The sequence below is a fragment of the Suncus etruscus genome, chromosome 15 (assembly GCF_024139225.1).
Source record: "Suncus etruscus isolate mSunEtr1 chromosome 15, mSunEtr1.pri.cur, whole genome shotgun sequence".
NCBI classification, from domain to species: Eukaryota; Metazoa; Chordata; class Mammalia; order Eulipotyphla; family Soricidae; genus Suncus; species Suncus etruscus.
Window position 1 is genome coordinate 34,858,935 of NC_064862.1, and position 24,596 is coordinate 34,883,530.

At 43.3% G+C, this 24,596-nt stretch overlaps 2 protein-coding genes across 3 annotated transcripts in view; both read right to left on the minus strand.

Annotated features, from left to right (window-relative positions):
- Positions 1 to 24,596, minus strand: part of PISD (phosphatidylserine decarboxylase) — a 356,590-nt gene that overhangs the window by 164,968 nt on the left and 167,026 nt on the right. The gene's annotated exons all lie outside the window — the stretch shown is intronic.
- Positions 1 to 24,596, minus strand: part of EIF4ENIF1 (eukaryotic translation initiation factor 4E nuclear import factor 1) — a 58,811-nt gene that overhangs the window by 8,812 nt on the left and 25,403 nt on the right. Inside the window, exons 3-13 of one of the 2 annotated variants that reach the window (XM_049788960.1) lie at positions 22,858 to 22,985; positions 17,291 to 17,577; positions 16,405 to 16,606; positions 13,997 to 14,172; positions 12,655 to 12,790; positions 12,293 to 12,472; positions 10,814 to 11,046; positions 4,855 to 4,926; positions 3,921 to 4,104; positions 3,292 to 3,371; positions 2,831 to 2,970 (exon numbers count right to left, since the gene is read on the minus strand). In XM_049788960.1, coding sequence (XP_049644917.1) covers positions 2,831 to 2,970; positions 3,292 to 3,371; positions 3,921 to 4,104; positions 4,855 to 4,926; positions 10,814 to 11,046; positions 12,293 to 12,472; positions 12,655 to 12,790; positions 13,997 to 14,172; positions 16,405 to 16,606; positions 17,291 to 17,577; positions 22,858 to 22,985 — 1,818 coding nt within the window. Of the gene's footprint in view, positions 1 to 2,830; positions 2,974 to 3,291; positions 3,372 to 3,920; positions 4,105 to 4,854; positions 4,927 to 10,813; positions 11,047 to 12,292; positions 12,473 to 12,654; positions 12,791 to 13,996; positions 14,173 to 16,404; positions 16,607 to 17,290; positions 17,578 to 22,857; positions 22,986 to 24,596 lie in introns of both variants that reach the window. The other variant, XM_049788959.1, reaches the window with a different exon arrangement.

The window sequence follows — 24,596 nt, forward strand, 5'->3', positions numbered from 1 at the left end:
TACATTCTTGTTGCAGGATGCACAGGGATTATTAATAGATTGGGAGACAGACCAAAAATTAGTAATGCTAAAAGATGCTAAGTACAATAAAAAATAAAGCAAGTAGAGCAGAGCAGATAGGTTCCGGAGGACAGCAGTATATGTTTAAGGAGGGCCCAAGAGACTTGACATTTGAGCCATAACATATACTTGAATTTCTAAACTGTTACATTTTTGGGACTTGGTGTGGGGAATTAACTCCAGGACAAAGACATGTAAGGCAAGTGCTCTATTGCTGAGACATCCTAGCCCAATGAGTCACATTGAAAAATACATTTCTACATCTGCAAAATGCAATTACGTGACCCATTTCCCTCATGGGATTGTTGCTATGAACAAATAAAATTCTAGGTATTTTAAGTGCTCTGAAAGTCAAAAAATCATGCCCATGATTATTAGAACTACAATTTATTACAGATTACAGAATGAAATTCAGTGAAAGGGGCTATACAGTTAGGTCCTGTGCTCTTTCTGAGGTCACAAATACACTATCGGGGGGCCCGGAGAGATAGCACAGCGGCGTTTGCCTTGCAAGCAGCCGATCCAGGACCAAAGGTAGTTGATTCGAATCCCGGTGTCCCATATGGTCCCCCGTGCCTGCCAGGAGCTATTTCTGAGCAGACAGTCAGGAGTAACCCCTGAGCACCACCGGGTGTGGCCCAAAAACAAAAAAACAAATACACTATAGGATACAAGGGCACTCACTGATCTGTTTCCTGAAAGTATCTACATATAAAACCAGTTAAGACAAGATACAGACAATATGGCAATTTTAAGAACCAGACCCAGAAGGTAGAAAGATAGTACAGTAGATAGTGACTGACCCCTAGCACTTGATATGCCTGCTAAGAGTAATTTCTGAGCAGAGAGTCAGGAGTAAGCCCTGAGCACAGTTGGGTGCAGACCAAGAACAATACCGAAGGGGGGGGAAAAATAAGAATCAAATCCAAGTAAGTTTGCTTAATTATCAAGTACTGAATGGGTTGGACTAATGTTCAGGGAAGCACACTTTCGTGATACAGAAAATAGAGGTGGTAGGCTGGAGCCATAGTACAATGGGTAGGGTACTTGCCTTGCACACTGCCAACCTGAGTTCAATCTCTGGGTAGGGTCCCCAGAAACAGCTATGAGGAATTCATGAGCACTGCTGGGTGTGGCCGCCCAGAAGTCAAAAAATTTATCAGGACAGTTTGATAATAAGGAACCTGTTGCATTTAATGGTATGCTGAAACTAGAGGATGCTCCACATCAGCCTGACACCGATGAAAGAAATGCACAGAATCCAGAGTCTTCAAATATAAGAATCTGCTACCAACAATAGCTAAAGTGTGAAAAAGTTTCACTGGGACCACGGAGAATGACTCGGGTTGGCCGGGCTGGTATGCCTGGAACCCAGAGTCAGTCTTATGCCAATAAACTTCTGGGGTGAGGCCTTTTTGTAATCAGGTCAAGGTTTTTTTTCCCATTTTCCCCATTTTTCTGGACCTATGCAAACAACGGTGATTGCCACTATCACACCTTTACTATATTTTTTTTTTTACTTTTATCCTTTAAGGAAAAAAAAATACAACTTACTGAACTTAAAAACAAATAACTGTAGTAGAATGCCTGTCTTGAATATAAGCAGGGGATGGGAACGGGGGAGGGGGTAATGTTACACTGGTGAAGGGGGGTATTCTGGTTATGACTGTAACCCAACTATGATCATGTTACTTAAATAAAAAATATATTTAAAAAAATAAAATAAAAATAAGGAACCTGTTGAGGGGCCAAAGAGCGTTAGAGTGTTTGCCTTGCAAGCAGCTGACCCAGGACCCAGGACCAACTGAAGTTCAAATCCAGCATCCTATATGGTCCCCTGTGGCTGCCAGGAGCGATTGATTTCTGAACAGAGCCAGGAGTAACCCCTGACCACTGCCAGGTATGGGCCTCCCCCGCCCCTCAAAAAAGGGAACCTGTTGAAAAGAAAGATCAGGAGCCTAGCTTCATCTCTAAAGTGTAGATGGAAAAAAGCTTTGATAGTCTTTAGAAAAAGGAATTCTTGGGCCCGATCCAGGACCAAAGGTGGTTGGTTCGAATCCCAGTGTCCCATATAGTCCCCTGTGCCTACCAGGAGCTATTTCTGAGCAGACAGCCAGGAGTAACCCCTGAGCACCGCCGGGTGTGGCCCAAAAACAAAAAAAAAGACAAAGGAATTCTTTAAATTAGTAATATAAATTTTGTTTTGTTTTTCGGGTCACACCCGGCAATGCTCAGGAGTTACTCCTGGCTCTGTGCTGAGAAATCACTCCTGGCAGGCTCGGGGGACCATATGGGATGCTGGGATTCGAACTGGGGTCCATCCTTATTGGCCAAGTGCAAGGCAACCGCCTTACCACTGTGCTATCACTCCGGCCCCATAGTAATATAAAATTTAGAATATAAAGCCTATGCTCCTATAGTAGAATTCAGTCATTTTCCTTCTACTTTAACTGGAAGAGATTAAATTTTGTTTTGCTTTATTTTTTGTTTTGGGGCCACACCCGGTGGTGCTCAGGAGTGACTCCTGGTTCTGTACTTAGAAATCACTCCTGGGGGGCTTGGCAGATATTATGGGATATCAGGGATCGAACCTGGGTCAACTGCGTAAGACCAATGCCCTACCCATGGTGCTATCACTCTGGCCTCCAAAATTTTCAGTATACATCATATAGTATATAATATTAGTGTATATCATAGAATTCTATTTTGGATAACTGACTTACTAGTCTGAGAAAAACAAGTTGCAATCTTCATAGGATTAATAACATACCTATTTCTGAACCCATCTCGGGTTCTGTCCACTTGTGGTTTGCCAAAACCAGGCTGATAGAAATTTGCTGCTGGCACTGTCAGGTCATGTGGCAGGGCAAGTCCCTCTAGAGCTGCCTGGTGCAGTTCCAGCTGGCTCATCTGCTGAACAGAAATATCAGTGGAGAATGAGCTGAAGAATAAGGACTCAACTCATTTTGTAAGGTCTCTCTTTGCTTTCATAAAAAGGTATGTCTTAAGCAAAAACTGAGATAAATTAGATACTGGAAACCTGGATAAACTGTTCTGCCATCCACTTGACTATGAATTTAATTGATCATCACTTTCACAGCCTTCACTGAACTTGAATTACAATCCAAAACCACTTCCAATCACCACAGTAATTCAATCTTTCAGCCCATCAAGTGATAAGAATGGTTAAAAACAAGCACACACTGAGTTCGAGAAAGAGTGCAGCCAAACCTGGGCCGAGACAGGGCTCATGGACTTGCGTATGCCTTGGAATGGATCTCCAAGGAGCTGCTGTGGTCCTGCTGTGAAACCTGTTGGGAAAGTTACAAAAGTGAGTTTTGTAGTTAGGGGTGTTATTCAATGGGAAGGTGCATGGTATGCAAATATGAGGCTGTGGATTCAATCTCTGGCGCCACACACACATGGTCAAGACAGCAAACTTCCACCAGAGGAATATTATCACTGATGTATATTGCTGTTCCCTAAACACCATGTCTTTCAGGAAGGGCTGACTCCTAGGTTAAGGAATGTCTCCCTTCTCTGTCTCCAAGGCGGGCTTTTATCTCAACAGAGCATTTATAGACTAATGTATATTTTCCCCCAAAATGCTTCAACTTTGTCCTTTAAGAACTGTTAATTTGGGGCCAGATAGATAGCAAGGAGGTAAGGTGTTTGCCTTGCATGCAGAAGGACAGTGGTTCAAATCTATATACTTTTTCTTTTTTGGTTTTTGGGTCACACCTGGCAATGCTAGGTACTACTTTTTAAAGTCTTCAAGATGCCCAATGAAAGATGTCGCCAGTTTTAGGTGTTATCAACACTGTGGGTGAAGGCTATAACTTATATGCAAAAATATTTACCAATTGGTGATGGTATTCTAGGACGTAGGTAATCTGCTGAGGCTGCTCGTGTCTGAAACACCTGTGACAAGGGAGGAGAAGGTGCTCTTTGACTCAATAAAGACGAGGTGGGCTCCAAGCTCCCCATAAGGCCACTCAGAAGATTGGAAGAGGCAGGTCTCTGAACTGGTGGACCCAGAAGTTCCTAAGACAAAAAAGCCAGAGCTGTGAACAAAGTTCTTAAAGTCTGTGGATCATCAGTCGCCTTTTGGAAGCCAATAGTGCCTCTCCATGATCCACTGAAGGGCTTGGCATTATGTACCAACACATTTTTTCAGAACATTCAGTTACAAACATTTGTTTTAACTTAGTGCATGTTACATGTTAGGTACTTTTCTGGTTTTTTTTGGGTCACACCCATTGACCTCAGGGTTTACTCCTGACTATGCGCTCAGAAATCGCTCCTGGCTTGGGGAGGGCCATAAGGGATGGATGCCAGGGGATCAAACCACGGTCCATCCTAGGCTAGCGCTTGCAAGGCAGATGCCTTGCCTCTAGCGCCACCGCTCCAGCCCCATTTTTCTGTTTGTTTTTTTTTTTTTGAGGGTGGTGGTGCATGGATAGCTGGGAGAAAGGGGCGAGGGTCCCAAAGCAATGCTAGGGGTCTTGGAGTGAATTTGATCAATTAGGCTAGATGGTTATATCTTAGTCCGACTATGCAATGCTCAGGTCCAGCACTTCTGGTATACTTCTAATTTTCATAGACATTGAAAATTTATTAACTTGCAAAGTAATCAAGGCTTACTTTGCCATTTCCTTTTAGCCACCTCATCAAAATTGCCAGATGACGCAAATCATCTTCTAAGGTTCAAAGCTGGAAGACTACACAAAATCATTTCAGAAAAATGTTCAGGATGCTAAGGCCTCACTCAGTGAAAGATTGTCATGTATGTACCTGCAAGATGTTCTTGGGGACAGACTGGCCTGGAATCTCAGCAGGGGACATCAAGTGGCTTTCAAGATTTCGCTAAAAAAGTCAAAGAAAAACGGATTTTAACCTCTAAAACATTTAATTTACATACAGGTCAATTAGTGTCCACAAGAAAGCATTCTCCAAGGAGTTGACACTTAAGAGAGTATGTCCAAGTCACAGAAAATTAGGTTCACTTGTGCCATTTTATCACACAGGTTGGCCCCAATGATCTGGGAACAGAAAAAATCTTCACACATATATGTAAACTCTACTGAGACACTCTCAGCCAGTCTTTACCTGTCTAATCAATTTTACTGTTTCTGATGCTGTGATCAGAAGAGAAAAAGAATATGAAGTAGGGAAGCACTTCCTAGGGAAACCACAATAAACTTTTAATTTTTGTGGCAAACTTTGCTACCTTTTATCTTTTTTATTTTACTTTTTTTGGCTTGGAGGCCACATCCAATGATACATAGGGGTTACTCGTAGCTCTGAACTCAGGAATTATTACTAGGAGTGCTCAGGGGACCATATAGGATACTGAGGAAAGACCCATGTTGGCTACACAAGGCAAGTGCCCTACCCACTGTAATATTTTTCTATAATAATTCTGCTATATCTTTCCTTAAAGATAATGTCCACTGCGGCCAGAGAGATAGTATGAAGGTAGGGCATTTGCCTTGCATGCAGAAGGATGGTAGTTCGAATCCTGGCATCCCATATGGTCCCCCGAGTCTGCCAGGAGCAATTTCTGAGTATAGAGCTAGGAGTAACCCCTGAGCGCTGCCAGGTGTGACTCAAAAACAAACAAACAAAAAAGATAATATCCCTTATCTTTTTTTTTGGAGGGGGGGGGGATCCACACCTGGTGACGCTCAGGGGTTACTCCTGGCTATTCGCTCAGAAATCGCTCCTGGTGGGGGACCATATGGGATGCTAGAGGATAGAACCGCGGTCTGTTCTAGGATTGTGCCAGCAAGGCAGATGCCTTACTGCTCTGGCCCAATATGTATTATCTTTAATAAAAATTTTTAGTGGGTAGAGGGTCTGTGTGTGGGAGAGACTACAACTAGCCGTGCTCAGGGCTTACTCCTGACTCTGTGTTCAAGAATCATTCTTGATGAGGCTCAGGGGACCATATGAGATGCTGGAAACTGAACACACATCGGACACATGTAAGGCAAGTACTCTACCTCCTGTACTATTGCTCTAAGCCTAAAGTTTATCATTCAACAAGCTGTTCCAAAATTGATCTCATATAGGACAGAATTTAAATGCTCCACTCTCTGCGCTTTCAGTTTTAGCAACAGCTATGTTTTAGATCCAATTTGTATTACCTCCTGCACTTCAGGACATACTTATACCCAGTTAACTCTGAAGCTGCCAGAAGAATTTCTCTGAAGAATTTCTTTTTTTTTTCTTTTTTTTGGGGGGGGTGGTTTTGGGTCACACCCTGCAGCGCTCAGGGATTACTCCTGGCTCTTCGCTCAGAAATCGCTCCTGGCAGGTTTAGGGAACCAAGTGGGATGCTGGGATTCAAACCTTCTGCCTGCAAGGCAAACACACTACCTCCAGGCTACTCTCCGGCCCCACTCTGAAGAATTTCTCTGCTAAGTTTTCCCTTCCACTATAAGGAGCTGCCAAGATCCATAGCAATGTCCTTAGGTGTGACAAATAGCCTAAAGGTATCCAAGAGATAGTTGGTTTTGGAAGTGAGATAAACTGCACATAATTTTAGTGAGAACTCAAGAGTTATTTAACTCTGGGCTGGAGAGGTAGCATAGCGGTAGAGCGTTTGCCTTGCACACAGCCAATTCAGGACAGACGGTGGTTCGAATCCTGGCACCCCATATGGTCACTGAGCCTGCCAGGAGCAACTTCTGAGTGGAGAGCCAGGAGTAACCCAAATGCTACCAGGTGTGACCAAAGAAAAAAGTTACTTAATTCCATTTAAAATGACAAACAGGCAACTTTATATTACGTGTCTTAGTTGGTGATAGAGTCTATAATTCAATTTCACATGAGTTTAGATTGAGGAAGTATATTGTAAAGGATGAAGCTTTATGACATAAATAGACATAAGTACACCAGACATAGTATACATAACATATACATAGTATACACAGCCACATAAGATTTGATTTTACAAGTGGACCATTACTTAACAGGTAAATCAAGCAATACTTTGGGGTGACATTTGGTATGCTTGTTACATTACTTTCCTTGTTGCTGTCTCTTTCTAGGTTAGGTTGGGTTTGTATTATTCTTTGCCTAAAAACTTCAATAGCATCCATCCTTTTATGCAGGTATTTGAGGCTTACTCTCTAGGTAGAAACCAGATATATTCAGAGCCTGCAATCCAAACATCAAACCAGTTACTACCCTCACAATACAGGGTGGTCAACTGTGTGAACAGTAAACCCTAGAATTATATCTGAAACAAAAAGTTAAATATGAGGTATTGTATAATTACTGACTCCCTGTATTTTAATTCTTTTACTTAGCTCACATTAAAAGCAGCTTATAAAATTTGACCCATACTGCTGCAGTTAAAATCACCAAAACACAAAGGTAACAAGAAAGGAGAACAGAATAGCAATCTTTCATTCTGACAAAATTTTATTAAACAATTCTTTCTTTGGTTTTGGGGTGACACCCAGCAATGCTCAGGGGTTAGTCATGGCAGTGCTCAGGGGACCATATGGGATGTTGAGAACTGAACCCAGGTCGGCTGAATGTAAGGCAAGTATCCTCCCCATATACTATCACTGTACCACCCATTTAACTATTCTTTGATTGAAACCAACTCTAAACCAGTTCCTAAGAACTCCCCATATTTAGTATAGTGTGGCAGATACATAAAATATATCTACTGAGTTACTTTTTTTTTGTTTTTGGTTTTTGGGTCACACCGGCAGCACACAGGGGTCACTCCTGGATCCAGGCTCAGAAATTGTTCCTGACAGGCTCGGGGGACCATATGGGATGCTGGAATTCGAACCACCGACCTTCTGCACGCAAGGCAAACACCCTATCTCCATGCTATCTCTCCCGCCCCAAGTTACTTCCTTTCAGAGCTAGAGTTATTCTTGGTTTAGCTCTGTTCATGTATATATGTGTTGATGTCAATACTGCCAAACACAAAAGAGAAACTCTCCAAAGACCCCTCCTCTCATATACATAGACTAAAAAAGAAACATAATATGGAGCTGGATGAGTAGGATGTACAGGAGTAGGTGCTTGGCTTGCATGCAGTTGACCGGGGTGTGATTCCCAGCACCACTTGAACACACCGAGCACAGCCAGATTTGGCCCCCAAAAGAAAGTAGAGGAAGAACCAGTACTTAAAGTCCTCAGAACTAAAGATTTTATCTGTAGAACTGAAGCTTACATGGGAAGAGACATGGGATCCCAAGGGGTACATCCTTGGGACACTGGTGATGGGAGGTGGGGGTTCTCTGGGTGTGACACTGTAATGATGTATACATGAAAAGTATAATTAGGGCGCTGGAGGGGTAGTTACAGTGGGTAAGGCACTCATTTTACACATGCTGATGATGATCTGCAGCACGTATATAGTCCTGAGTCTGCCAGAGGACAGCTCTAACACTGCTGAGTGTGATCCCCACTTCTGCCCCCAAAGTACAATTAACAGTACTGTAAATCCCAGAACAATAAAAATGACTTAATTCAAACAGACTCAAGGAGCATGAAGCATATCAATGGCCCATAAAAATGAAAAAAATATTGGGGCCAGAGCTGTGACTCAAGTGCTAGGGCGTTTGCCTTACAACCTAACCTAGAATGAACTGCAGTTGAATCCCCTGGCGTCCCATATGGTCTCCCAAGCCAGGAGCAATCTCTGAGCACATAACCAGGAGTAACTCCTGAGCATCACCGGGTATGGCCCAAAAACAAAACAGGGGGAAAAAAGGAAGAAAAAATATTATGTATATTAACATAATACAGAAATAAAATTTGGTTGTGAAAAGCCAGGAACAATGCACTCTATTGAAATCTCTTCTAACTGTGGTTAGATAAGAAATGGGTAAAATCAACTGGGTCACCTGAAAGGAACAGTGATTTGAGCATCTTCTTTCACCTTTGCTAACACCCAAAGAGGGGACAAGAGGAAGTAAGAAGCAAAACCTAGTTCGGGAGTGAGGGAAGTGAATCTGGCAGCAGGCATAGGACACAGGTTTTAGCCACAGACTCCCAAGCACTGTTGTGGTTGGAATCACAGCATTCCATATGGTACCCCGAGCCTGCCAGGAGCGATTTCTGAGTGCAGTCAGTATTAACCCTTGAGCGCCACCAGGTGTTACCCAAAAAAAAACAAAAACAAACAAAACAACAACAACAAAAAATAACTCAATTTGGTAAAAAATGTATCAACTATATATATTTAATGTTTGTTATTAAGATTTACACTTCCCTGTATTCATCTAATTACTTTCTATCATCAAGGGACAGTAAAATTAACACACAGGAATGACTTAAAATAATCCTACAATAATTATTATAATCTGTACACTTACATTTAATAATGCAACCTAACAGTATTTTTTACAAGTCTGGAGTCATAGCTTTGCCATTAGCAAACTCACAAAACTCAATTGTCCTAAAAACCCATACTAAGACATTACAAATAATTCATACATTGCCAACTGCGTAACCAAGAAAGCAGGTTGTAACTCCAGGAATCTAATACTAAGTGGAATACATAAAAAGAGATTACATCATTAAGCCTACACCAGGGGCTAGAGCGATAGCAGAGCAGGCAGGGTATTTGCCTTGCACATGACTGATCCAGATTCAATCTCCAGCAACCCAGATGGTACCCAAACCCAACAGAGAAGTGATCCCTGAGTGCAGCCAGGTGTAAGCCCTGAATGAGCACTGTCAGGTGTGAAAACCCTCTCCCCCGCCACCCCCCCCAAAAAAAAAACAAAAACAAACAACAACAAAAAAAAACAGTGTATCTGGTAGTGTCCATGACTTACTTCTGGCTCTGTGCTCAGGGATCACTCCATGTGGGGTATGGGGCAATATATGGTATAGGAGATTAAACTCAGGTTGGCCATGTGCAAGCCAAACACCTTACCAACTAAACTGTGCTCTCTCCAGCCCCAAATATCATATTTATTTTATTTTTTTGTTTTGGGCCAGACTCTGCATTCAAGAATCACTTCTGGATGATTTAAGGGATCATATGGAATGATAGGGATAAAACAATGGCCAGCCCCATGCAAGGCAAGCGAATTACCTGCTGTACTATCATTCTGGCTGCCATCTTAATATTTTAAAGTTTTCATGGCTAAATAAACAGACTTTCTCTAAAATCGGAAAAAAAAATTATTTTGGGTTCACAGTCAGCTGTGCTCAGAGTTCACTACCATGGAGCTTTCGGGGCCAAGTATAGCTCTTTGAACTACTTCTCTATCTCTACGGAAAAATGTGTTTTTTGTTTGTTTGTTTGTTTGTTTTGTTTTGGGGCCATACTTGGTGGCATTCAGGGGTTACGTCTGGTTTTGTGCTCAGAATTACTCCTGGCAGGCACAGGGGACCATATGAGATGCCGGGATCAAACCTGGGTCGACCGCATGTAATTAAATGCCCTACCAGCTGTCCTATCACACTCTGGCCCCTGCTTTTTCTTTTTATTTAGTGGGGATATGGGGGAGGCACATCAGCTATGCTCAGGGCTTACGCCTGGCTCTGTGCACACAGAAATCACTCCTTAAAAGCCTGTTTTTCCTAATGACAAACAGCATGGCAAAAATTAAAGAACATAAAACCATAAGAACAAATGACTACAAATGGAAACAAAAGAATTTCCAATTTACTCAGAATACCATTTAAAAAATCCATTTATTGTGTCAGGTAGTAGAACAGAAAGAGGGAAAAAGAAAAGGCTGAGGGGTTTGTGCCAAATACTTACACTGATTTTGGGCTGAGAAGGCAAAGTCCCACTTGCCTTCATGGTGCTCACAAGCTTATTGAAAGCAGTCATATCTCCATCTTTTTTAAGCTGCCGATTACTGGTCACAGCACTCAGAGTCTCCTCTAATTGCTCTGCCATGAAAGGAGTCGAATTCTTCATTTGTTGATCCACTTTTAAGCCCTTGAGCCCAGCTTCTACCTCTTCCACTGAAAGTACAACTCCTGTATGTGCTTAAAGTTAAGAAAGTACATGTTAATGTAAGAAAAGAATTGTTGATTGCAATTCTCTGTAGTTCCTATAATGGTTAAAATGAACATTTATTTCACATTGAAACTATTCAGAAAAGGCTGGCATCCAAAAGACACAAAATAATTGCTAGTCCATAACTTCATATTTAGTAAGAAACCGGGAGGACCATAACCATGTATTCTATGCTTTAAGACTTGACATGGTTAAATAAATAGTATACCCATTTATGAGTTTTCTGGAGACTTGATATCTGCGACAGAAATCCCAACTAAACACTAAAATCATGAGATTCAAAGTTCAACCACCAGGGGTCGGAGTGATAGCACAGCAGGGAGGGTATTTAGTTGCATATGGTTGGTCTGGGTTCGATCCTCGGCATCCCATAAGCCTGCCAGGAGTGACTTCTAAGTGCAGAGCCAGACGTAACCCCTGAGAGCCTCCAGTGTAGCCCCAAAACAAATAAAACAACAATAAAAAAAAGTTCAGGGTCTGAAGAGATCGCACCACGGTAGGGCATTTGCCTTGAATGCGGCCCACCCAGGAAGGACCCAGTTCAATTCTGGGCATCCCATATGGTTCCCCAGCCTGCCAGGGGCGATTTCGGAGTATAAAGCCAGGTATAACCATTGAGTGCCACTGGGTGTGGCCCATAAACCAATTAATAAAATTAAAAAAAAAAGTTTAACCAGTCTGGGTTTGAAGTGATAGCACAGTGGTAACCTAGGATAGACATAGGTTCAATCCCCAGTATCCCATATGGTCCCCTGCACCTGCCAGGAGCGATTTCTGAGCACAGAGCTGGAAGTAGTAACCCCTGAGTGCCACCAGGTGTGACCCAAAAATAAGCCAAAAAAAAATTACCTGTCAAGGTGGCAAAATGGAGGTGGGGATGATGCTAACTTTCTTTAGAGTGCTCTATTCATGCTCCAGGCAAAGAGGACGTCTTAAGGAAAAACTTTCAAGTACAGGGTCCAAGCTCACTGACTATCAGATTCTTAAAGAACTGGCATTAGTTGACTACAAGATTTGTTATTTTGTTTTGTAGTACTATGCACTACATGAACTTCACAAACAGTATGTGTTCTACTATGGCCCAAAGAATTGAAGATTATTAGACTCTCCATCTATCTGAATTCTGATGAAATAGTAATAAATAGAAGCAACTGCCTTAAATCTGAATATCCAAATTTTTTCAAATACCTAAAGATGACCCTTATAAAAACTTACAGCTCTCTTTAAGTTTTTCTTTATTTGCAGAAAGGCTCGAAAGAAGAGGTTTTAAATCCACTTTGGCTTTCTGTAGCATTTCTAAAATATCTACTTTATTTTCAGCATGATCTTCCAATGGTATCGGAGCAAAGTAATTCCCCGAATTCTGTCCAGGAGAGAGTATGGCTTGTTCTAGGCCTATCACAAGAAAACATACAGTTAATTGGTCTAATAAAGCAAAGAAACATTATCTCCAACTGTATTAAAAGAATATAAATTGAAGGCTTTCCAGTATTGATACGGTAATGGACTTCTAATGAAGAACTCATGTCTGAGAAAGCTTAAGTGTATGTCTAAGGCCAGACCATGAGACCACTTACCTGCAAGTCTCTCTAGTTCTTCATGTGGGGTTGACCCAAGACTGCTTGATCGGCTTCCTGATCGACTTGGGTTAGAGAACCACCTACTGAACCGACTGGCAGAAACTGACCCTTCTCCCAAAACATCTTCTATCATCTAAAAACAAAACAAGCCATGGAAAAAACAAACAAACAAACAAAAAAACAAGACATGAAGATAGTTTCAAGGCAAAAAGGACAATAAGGGTCAGAGTTTAAGACAGGATAATTTACCTTAAAATTCCTGATACTACTGACACATGAAATAATATTGCTCAGATTTAATTTTTTTAAACATCTTTTACTTAGCACAGAGTTGGGTATAACCAACTCTATATACTTGGTAAGAATATAAAGCTAACCCTTTAACCACAGAAGACTAGACCTCAAAAGTTTGATAAGAATAATGATGATATTTCAAGTTCCTATTTACTGAGGCATTTTGGAACTAACACCTCCATTATAAGCATTACCTAAAGAATGCACATCTGTGATACCAATTCCACTTTAAAAACTTAACCTCCATAAAGCGTATGCCTTGCATGCAGAAGGTCGGTGGTTCGAATCCCGGCATCCCATATGGTCCCCCATGCCTGCCAGGAGCGATTTCTGACCGTAGTGCCAGGAGTAACCCCTGAGCCACCGGATGTGACCCAAAAAACAAAAAAAAGGGGCCGAAGAGATAGCATGGAGGTAAGGCGTTTGCCTTTCATGCAGGAGGTCATCGGTTTGAATTGCGGCGTCCCATATGGTCCCCCGTGCCTGCCAGGAGCAATTTCTGAGCCTGGAGCCAAGAATAACCCCTGAGCACTGCCGGGTGTGACCCAAAAACCACACACACAAAAAAAAAAAAAAAAAAAAAAACTTAACCTCCAAAGTCCTTACATCACTTAGACTTCAAAAACAGAAATGATCTTAAACATATGAACAATTCTTTGGTATTTGGGCCACACCTGGTGATACTCAGGTGTTACTCATGGTTCTGCACTCAAAAATTACTCCCATGGGCCAGAGAGATAGCATGGAGGTAGGACATTTGCCTTGCATGCAGAAGGACGTTGGTTCCAATCCTGGCATCCCATATAGTCCCCCGAGCCTCCAGGAGCGATTTCTGAGTGTAGAGCCAGGAGGAACCCTTGAGCACTGCCAGGTGTGACCTCCCAAAAAAAATAAAATAAATATTACAACTGGCAGTGCTTAGGGGACAATATGGGATGCTAAAGATTGTAACTAGGTTGGCCACATGCAAGGCAAGCACACTACCTGCCACTGTACTATGGCCCGGCCCCTCCATCCATGTTTATAAGTGTGCCTCTACACTCACCGAAGCCAAACCTGGCACCTTATCAAGGTTAAAAAATTCATTGAAGTCAAATTCTCCTGGGGACTGTTCAGGCAAAATGGCCTCCCTTGGTACTTCCTGATCAGCAGCAGGCTCCTGTGCAAGGATGACCTCCACCTCATCCTCTTCAGCCACTCCACCATTGCACTCGGCTATGCCTGAAAGCAAAATCAAGACAAAAACAATCTGGTGAAACAAACCATTCCAGACTTATTCTGTGACCTTAGTTATTAACTCACCTGCAGAAGAGTCACAAAGACTTTAAAAGCAGAATTCTGGGGGGGGTTAAGAAGGGTACTGGAGGCACCGGACATAGCATGGACTATGCTGTGATTGTCCCTTAAGTATTTCGGGAAATCACGTGGTATTTGGAAGAGGAATGGGTTGTCTGCATGGTAAGAAGGCTTAACCCCTAGACCTTATCTCCAGCCCTCGCCCTACCTTTTAAAAATTGGTGGTCTGGGGAATTACAAACATAGGCCAAAAATGCAGGTTCCAGCAGCAGAGCTGTAAGGATCATGCTTGGCATACTGGGGACTGCAAGTCATTGCTTACAAGACTGCCACTCTAGGGGGACAGAGAGATAGCACAGAGGTATGGCGTTTGCCTTGCATATGGCCATCCCTGGGTTCGATTCCCGGCATTCCATATGTTCCCCAAGCCTGCCAGGAGCGATTTCTGAGCACAGAGCCAGGAATAACCCCTAAGCGTCACCAGGCTTGACCCAAAAACCAAAACCAAAACAAAACCAAAAAAAAAAAAGGTTGCCATTCTAAGCCAGTGATCTTACACGTTTCCATCCTGTGGGTCCCTATTCTACCACTTCTCTTCTAGTCCCTTGCCATACACCCACAATTTACATGATTTTCACCTGTCGCACCCTGGTTGAGAAATGCTGCTCTATGCCACTGTGCCATAGTGCCTTCTGATCCAAGATTGATTATTCTTCTGCTAAGTAAAAGCCCTAGCACTCAAACCTAGGCCAGCTCACCTGGCTTTTTATCATGCCCTGCATTGCCTCTTCCCCAGAGAGCCCAAGGTTAACTACCTCAGGGCAAGGTCACATAGAAAGCAATTTTAAAATCTGGTTGCGACATTAAATCTCACAACTTCTGGGGTTGAGGATATGGCTCTATGAGGTGAAGCACAGGCCTGGCAGGACCAACGTTTTTAGACTGATCCCAGTACTCTTAAGCCCTTAAGTATTGCCAGGTGTGGCCCTGGATGCCTCAGCCCCAAATCATCAGAACCAGTATTGCTGGGTGTGGCCTGGCACCAGAAGAGAGCAGTGCCTTAAAGTGCCTGCCATGCAAGTCTGGCTGTGAGTTCAAATTCCCAGTATCCTATTAGGCTGAGTGTGATTTTTTTTTCCCTTTGGTTTTCTGGGTCACACCCAGTAGCACTCAGGGGTTACTCCTGGCTCTGCACTCAGAAATCGCTCCTGGCAGGCTCGGGGGACCATATGGGATGCCAGGATTCAAACAACCACCTGTCCTGGATCAGCTTCATGCAAGGCAAATGCCCTACCGCTTTGCTATCTCTCCAGCTCCCCAAGTGTGATTCTGACAGCTCTGTTGACACAAGTAATTTCTGTCACACCAGAAAAAAAGAAGTGTGATCCCCAGAAAGGATCGAAGGATTAGAGCTGAGTGAGTGCCACTACCAGAAAGTATAACTTCTGAAGAGCAATGTGCAAGAACCATGACTTGGGGACCGGAAAAATAGCACAGTGGGTAGAGCATTTGCCTTGCATGCGGCTGACCCAGATTTGATACCCAGCATTCCAAATGGCCCACTGAACCTGCCAGGAGTAATTTCTGAGTACAGAGCCAGGAATAACCCGAGTGCTGTGTGGTGTGCTCCCCCCACATAAAAAAGAACCCTGATCTGATGTACAAACCTCAGTAAGTACCACCACACCCAGACACATGAACCCTGATCACTGCAACATCCCTAACAGAAGCCAAGTGGGAAAAGGGAGATTAAAAATTAAAAAAAGACACACACACACACACACACACACACAAAGGGAGGTTAGAAATTAAAAAAGACACACACATGCACACGCACACGCACGCGTGCGCACACACACACACGCGCGCGCGCGCGCGCACACACACACACACACACACACACACACAAAACCCTATAGCAGCCCAAGGCTGGAGAAATAGCTTGGTGGGTTGAGCACATGCTTTGATGCAAGAGACACACCAGTGCAACATAGAGACCACCACAAGTGACCGGAGAACCCCTGGTGTGGCCCAAACTCTTTCCAAATAAAATCTGTCATTTCCCATGTCCTGGTGCCAAGTGCTAAGTGTACAATTAAGCCTAGGATACGCATGCTGCATTTTAGAACAGGGAGTTACACCTTCAGAGGTTCTGACCTTCTTTCACAGATGCTGTCCTTCGCCTCGTTCTTTTCCTCCCCTTGTGATCTTCTTCCAATATCTTATCATCAAAGCCAGTCAATTCAATGGTTTCAGACTGACTTGTGGGTCCAGCTGAGAACCATTCTGGTTCTTCTTCTGTGTAGGAATCATTTCTTCTACGTTCACCAAAGACACGCTTACTATCCCCAAACTCCCTCTGGAAGAGTACATAATGCAAGAGATGAAAATTCTAGTTAAGGAATTTGTTGTTGTTTTGTTTCGGTTTTTGTTTGGAGGCCAGACTCTGCAGTATTCAGGAGATACTCCTGACTCTGAGCTCAGAAATAACTCCTGGCAGGGTTGGGGGATTATATGGGAAGTCGGGAACCAAACCCAGGTCAGGTGCATGCAAGGTAAATGCCCTGCCCACAGTACTAACACTTAGACCAGTCCCTAGTTAAAGAATCTCTACTTCAATGTCTTGAGAGGACTTAATGAATGCTCACTAGTTACAGGAAGATACTATTCTGTGAGTTGATGTCTCTTCTTTCCCTGCACCACTCTGTATTTTTCTCTGCCTGATAAGAATACAAGATGTTTAGGGTCAGAGAGATAGTACAGGGGAGGAGTTTAGGTGCGTATCTTGCATGGGGCTGCCTGTGATTCCCCAGTATCACGTAGTTATCAAGCACTGCCAGACATGGCCCAGTCAACCCCTGGCACCACAGGGCCCATCGAGCACTCATCCTAGCACCTTTTCAATGTACTGCTAGTCCAGTGGCTGAGAATTTTCAAGGGCAGGAGATTAGGGGATAGAAGATGTGCTCCCAGGATCTCCAAGTAGCCATGTATGAATGAAGTGAATTTTGATTCTCTAAACACAAGGATTTAGAAGACAAACCCTGAAACGTTTGTCCTTGTAGTCTCTCTCTCGATCTCTGTCTCTTAAGTCCCGAAGGTCCTTATCACTAAGACGGTGATCCTTCTCAAAGGTCCGAGCAGAGATTATCCTTCCACTCCCAATCCTCCTCCCACCAAGCAGGCGAAGTCCGTCACTGTCTTTCTCCAGTGGACTTCCTGAACGCCGGGAGCTAACCGCTGCTGTCACGTGGCAGCCCCCACCAAAGCTTCGTCTCTGTGGGCTGAGAACAACATCTAAGTCATCTTCTTTCACACGTTCCCGAGGATCTGGAAAGATGACCAAAAAAGGATGTTATGCAAACCAACAGGAGCATGTTTCCATCTAGGTGGTATGCCCACAGCTGGTAGTGATGGGGGTACTGAAAGAGTCAACTTCATATACAGAAACAGAGCAACACATACATTACATATATAAATAAGACCTAGCTGTCAGATGCTTGACAGGGTGCTTGCTTATCTTGTACACGGTCCACCTGAGTTTGATCCTGGGGCTCCATATGGTCCCCCAGTCCACCAGGTGTGATTCCCTGAGTGCAGAACCAAAACCCTGACCACAGCCAGGTACACAACCCCCCTTTCCAAAAAAGAACCCTTTGCTTTTTCTCATTGGACCAATAAATGTCCTTTGTAATAAATAATATTGTAATATTAGCTGCCACAATCCTATTACATTAACTAAGGCCTTTAAGTCAGCTAATAAGCTATAATGTATAGTGGGGAGGGTGTTTTTCAATATGACTGACCTGATTACTAGAATCACATATGGTCCCCGTATCACTCTGAGTGCTGAGACAGGAATATACAGAGAATTGATGGATGTGGCCAAAAAAATTGTTTCTTCACCAAATTAACTAGTCCCATTTGGAAAAAAATAACAACAACCCACAAACTGAGTGTGACACTAATAGCCTCTGGCATTGCAGGGTCCAAGCACCTAACCAGCAGGCCTGGCTTCATTGACCTAATAAAAGCTAAGTATATCCCCTTGGGTTCCTGAGCACTTCTAGAGCCTTCCCCAGTCCCAAAATTAACTTAAATCTGTGCCTGGTACAGATTTAATTCCAAATAGATCAAAGATAAAACTATAAATCCTAAAATTATAAAACTTTTAGAATAAAGGAGAAACCTTTGTTTACTGAATTAAACAAAGGGTTATTTTGTTTTGTTTTGGGACCACACCGGTAATGCTCAGGAATTACTCCTGGCTGTGTTCAGGAGACCATATGGGAGTGAATCTGGGTGAGCCTTGTACAAGGCAATCACCCTACCCACTATACTATATAGCCCCTAATCAAAGTTTTCTTATGCATGACACAAGATCATAATTCAATCTAATAAACAAACAAAAAAAAAATGAGTTTAGGGGCCAGAGAGATAGCATGGAGGTAGTGAGTTTGCCTTGCATGCAGAAGGATGGCGGTCGAATCCCAGCATCCCATATGTTACCCGAGCCTGCCAGGAGCGATTTCTGAGCATAGAGTCAGGAGTAACCCTTGAGCGCTGCTGAGTGTGACCCCAAAATACAAACAAATAAAAAAAAAAAACTGAGTTTAATTAAATTTTACTAGCGATAGCTCAATGAATTAAGTGCAAAGAGGGAGGCCTGGGTTCACTTGGTGCTGAATACTGCTGGGAACAATCTCCAATCACAGCCAGAAATAGGCCCTGTGAACTGCCCGTTGTAGCCTTTCCCTTAAACACACACACACACACACACACACACACACACACACACACACACACACACCAATCACAGCCAGAAATAGGCCCTGTAAACACACACACACACACACACACACACACACACACGAATCCCGGTGTCCCATATGTTCCTTCGTGCCTGCCAGGAGCTATTTCTGAGCAGACAGCCAGGAGTAACCCCTGAGCACCGCAGGGTGTGGCCCAAAAACCAAAAAAAAAAAAACAAAAAACAAAACAAAACACACATACACATACACACACACAACAGGGTGCTGGTCCAAGTGCTACTACAGGAGACCAACCTTGGTTTGATCACCAGCACACACATCACACACACACACACACAACAGGGTGTTGGTCCAAGTGCTACTACAGGAGACCAACCTTGGTTTGATCACCAGCATCCTGAGCCTGCCACAAAAGATCCCTGAGAGTAGAGCACAGCTGGGTGTGACCCAAAAACAAAACAAAAACTCCAGGGAGAGAGTAGTAATACAGCAAATAGGGTGTTTGCCTTACATGAGGTCGACTCAGGTTGGATCCTCAGCATCCCATATGGTCCCCTATGCCTGCCAGGAGTAATCGAGTGCAAAGCCAAGTAACCTCTGAGAGCCATTGGGTGTGGCACAGAAACAAAACAAAGAGAAGCATACTAGTCCCAAAACAATAGTCCAGCAAGTAGGGTGCTTGCCTTGCACACAGCTTGCACATAGCCCTAGCCCTGCCAGGAGTAATTCCTAAGTGCAACTAGGAGTTATCAATGAGCACTGCTGAGTATGGCTCCCCCCAAAAATCAAACATCAAAACAAAAAAATAAATATCCAAACTATCCAACAACTCAAGCCTAAAACTATTCTAAATGAAAAGAAGCTACCAGAGGATTAAATATTATCTAACTTAACTTGTATATAATTCAAGAAAATGTACACAAATCTTTAATGGTACAAACCATTTCAGTGCTTACTTGAAAGGAAATGAAGGTTTAGAGGAAGGGACTTAAGAGTACTCAAAACTTTTGGGGATAATGGAAATGCTTATTACTTTGTTTTCTTTTTTTTTTTTTTTGTGGTTTTTGGGTCACACCTGGCAGTGCTCAGGGGTTATTTCTGGCTCCAGGCTCAGAAATTGCTCCTGGCAGGCACAGAGGACCATAAGGGACGCCGGGATTCGAACCAATGACCTCCTGCATGAAAGGCAAACGCCTTACCTCCATGCTATCTCTCCGGCCCCTATTACTTTGTTTTCAAAGGTACATATGAATATCAAAATATTAAATGATATACTTTATATGTAGTATACAATAAATTAATTATATCTACTCTTAAAATTTTAAGAAAATAGGGCCCGGAGAGATATTATAGAGGTTAGACATTTGCCTTGCATGCAGAAGGACTATGGTTCAAATCCCAGCATCCCAGGAGCGATTTCTGAGCATAGAGCCAGGAGTAACCCCTGATCACTGCCGGGTATGACCCAAAAACCAAACACAGTCAACCTGAGTTTGATTCCCAGCATCCCATATGCCAACCCCCCCTTACCCTCACCCCAGCCTACCAGGAGCGATTTCTGAGTGCAGAGCCACGAGTACCTAAGTGCTGCTGAGCATGGCCCAAAAACAAACAAAAAATAAACATGTGGGGCAGGAGTAACAGTACAGCAGGTAGGGTGCTTGCCTAACATATAGTCAACTCAGGTTTGCTCCCTAGCACCCCATATCATCTTCTAAGCATTGCCAGGACTGCAGAACTAATACTGAAGCACAAAGTCAGGAATGACACCTGATTATCACTGGGTGAGGCTCAAAAATCCAACAAAAAATTAAAAAAGTAAACATGCAAGTGAGCAGAAAAACTTCCTTTAATATTTCACCAGAAATAGTTCCTAAAACATTTTAGAGGGGCCAAAGTGATTAGGCATTTGCCTTGTGGCTATACTCAGTTTAACCTGAGAAAAGCAAGTTCCTCCCAACACCAAATCATCATTAGAATGAATGGGCCCGGAGAGATAGCACAGCCGTTTGCCTTGCAAGCAGCCGATCCAGGACCAAAGGTGGTTGGTTCGAATCCCGGTGTCCCATATGGTCCCCCGTGCCTGCCAGGAGCTATTTCTGAGCAGACAGCCAGGAGTAACCCCTGAGCACTGCCGGTAGTGGCCCAAAAACCAAAAAAAAAAAAAAAGAAGAAGGTTAAAAACTATAGGGCCAGAGGCCAGAGCGATAGCGCAGCAGTACGGTGTTTGCCTTGCACGCGGCTGACCCAGAAGAGATCTTGGTTTGATCCCCAGTGTCCCATATGGTCTCCAAGCCAGGAGCAATTTCTGAGTGCAGTCAGGAGTAACCCCTGAGTGTCACCAGGTGTGGCCCAAAAACAACAACAACAAAACAAATAAAAACAAACCAAAAAAAAAAAAAAACAAAATAAAACCTATGGGAACAGAGAACAGTGGATTTCATTGTATGCAGCCTACCTGGGTTCAATCCCTGGAAACCTATATGGTCCTCTATTCCTTCTAGTAGTCATTCCTGAGTGCAGAGCTAGGAGTAACCCCTAAGCACTGCAAGATGTGGTCCAAAAACAAAAAATTAAAAACAAAAAAGATCCCTTCCCTTTCCTTCCCTCCCCTCCTCCCCTCCTCTCCTCTCTTCTCTTCCACTCTCCTCTCCTCTCCTCCACTCTCCTTTCCTCTCCTCTCTCTTCCTTTCCTCTCCCCTCCTCTCCTCTCCTCTCTTCTCTATCCCCCTCTCCTCTCTCCTCCTCTTCCAAAAAAAAAAAAAATATATATATATATAAAACATAGTTTTGTATAACTTAGTAATTACCTCTCCAAAAGGTATTTTGCAGCTGATCAAGAGAATATTCAAGATAATAAATGGATGGCTATGCCAAAAGCTACTAAACTTACTTGTACTGTGAGACATTTAGGTAGTTTCTAAGTTTTCATTATTTTAATAAAGTCTGTGCATATCTTTCATGATTTTGTCAGAATTCTGTGTGTGTGTGTGTGTGTGTGTGTGTGTGTGTGTGTGTGTGTGTGTGTGTGTGTGTGTGTTTAAGGGAGAGGCACGATAGCAAGGGGCCACTAGGGCTAAGGTGGCTTTTGATGCCAGGGGTCAAACTCAGTGCCTTGTGTATATGTGGCATATACTCCAGGCCTATGAAAAAGTTCCCTGCTCCCCAAATGTGTTTAATAAAGGGGTTTCCTTTCAAAAGGTTTCTTAAACAAGTTTCTAATTTGGATTTTGCATTACCCTGTCTTCATTTTAAGGGGTAAAGGTATAAAAGATCAAACTTCAGGGCTGGAGAGATAGCATGGAGGTAAGGCGTTTGCCTTTTATGCAGAAGGTCATCAGTTCAAATCCGGTGTCCCATATGGCCCCCCGTGCCTGCCAGGAGCAATTTCTGAGCACGGAGCCAGGAGTTTTCCCTGAGCACTGCGAGTATGACCCAAAAACCACAAAAAAAAAAAAAAATCAAACTTCACTCCCAAATCATAAATCTTCTATTCAAATCAACTCGCACTAAGATGAATTACTGGAATGGATTTATTATACCAGAAATATAGTTTCATATGAGACTAATCACAACCAAATTTCCAGCTCTACATTTTCTACACATCCATTCAATAACAGAAATTGGTACTTGAAATTCATAAGCACAGAGTCGTAGCCTACCTGCTAGTACAAGCCCAGGATCTCACTGCTAACCAGGAAAATTCAATTGGCAAATCAGCTTCCTGATAATGACACTTCTCCCAATGTATAAAACTCTCACCACTGAAAAATGAAGAAGGTAGCAAAGAGCACAGTCTCCAAGACCGATGAGTTCATCTGAGTAAATGTGTGCTCACCTACTATCTTGCGCACCAGGGAAGGCCGGTCTGTATCCAAATCTTTCTTCAGACTTTCCACAGGTGAACTCCGCCCTGAAGCTGGATAGAGAGAGGCATGCCACTTCTCAGGATCCCAGACACCATCACTACAGGTCAAAGAGTACCAACAGTTAGCACTTGCTCCCAGGAACTATTTATATGGTCTAGTTTCTAAACTTGTTCAGGTAAACACTTCTCAATATGAAACCTGGATGCTGCCACCAAAAAATTTTTCAAGATATAAATAAAAATATGACTATTAGGGTCCAGAAAGATAGTACAGCAGGAAGTGCACAAGACTTGCATGCAGCTGACTCAGGCATCCCATGTGACCTCTGCACACTGCTGGGTGAGACCCAAAGCAAATGGAAAAAAAAAAAAAAACCCAAAACTAGGGGCCAGAGAGATAGCATGGAGGTAAGGCATTTGCCTTGCATGCAGAAGGATGGTGGTTCTAATCCCACATCCTATCTGGTCCCCAGAGCCTGCCAGGAGTGATTTCTGAGCATAGAGCCAGGAGTAACCCCTGAGCGCTGCCAGATGTGACCCAAAAAAACAAAGACCCACAACTATTAATTCAGCAAAACTCTTTTTTTTTTTTTTTTTTTTTTTTTTTTTGGTTTTTGGGCCACACCCGGTAACGCTCAGGGGTTACTCCTGGCTATGTGCTCAGAAGTTGCTCCTGGCTTGGGGGACCATATGGGACACCGGGGGATCGAACCGCGGTCCGTCCAAGGTTAGCGCAGGCAAGGCAGGCACCTTACCTTTAGCGCCACCGCCCGGCCCCCCTCAGCAAAACTCTTGTTATTTATATAAAAGCAATAGTCACTTGAAAATCTGTGGCCAGTATTAAACATTTAGGAGAACTTGGGATCCAAAGAAATTATTGTAACTATGCTTTGACAACACAAAGACATGCTTTTAGAACCTCGATGGCGAACCTATGGCACGAGTGCCAGTGGTGGCACGCGAAGGCCTTGCAGCTGGCATGCGGCAACGGGAGGCAAGTGTGCCGGTGTCTGCTTTGCAGCTCACCTGGCAACAGGGCTGGACTGACCACTGGGAAGACCGGGCATTAAACGGCAGTTTGGGTACTCGGGCTCAAAAAGGTTAGCCATTACTGCTTTAGAATCATTACTCAGTTTACTGAACATTAATTATTACAAGGGAGAAAAACATCCTTTTAATCTCATCAGAAGTAGATCCTGTAATTCATGATGTTGACTTTTCTAAAATGTTTTGGGGCCTCCAGATCTGACAGTTCTCAGGGGTTTTTCCTGACTGTATATAGGGAAGCATGTGGTGGAAGGTATCTAATTCAAGGCCCCTTAGGCAAAACAGGCATTCCAGCCCTTGAATCTATCTCCCAAAATTTCTGTGCTTGATTTCATGTTTTCCCATAAGAACATATAGCTCTTAAGTACAGTAGCTTAACTAAAATTGTATTTTGTTTTGGGGGTCACACCCGGCAGTGCTCAGGGTTACTCCTTGCTGTCTGCTCAGAAATAGCTCCTGGCAGGCACAGGGAACCATATGGGACACCGGGATTCGAACCAAACACCTTTGGTCCTGGATCAGCTGCTTGCAAGGCAAACGCCGCTGTGCTATCTCTATCTCTCCGGGCCCTAAAATTGTTTTTTTTGTTGTTGTTTTTTTTTTTGGTTTTTGGGCCACACCCTGTGAGGCTCAGGGGTTACTCCTGGCTATGCTCTCAGAAG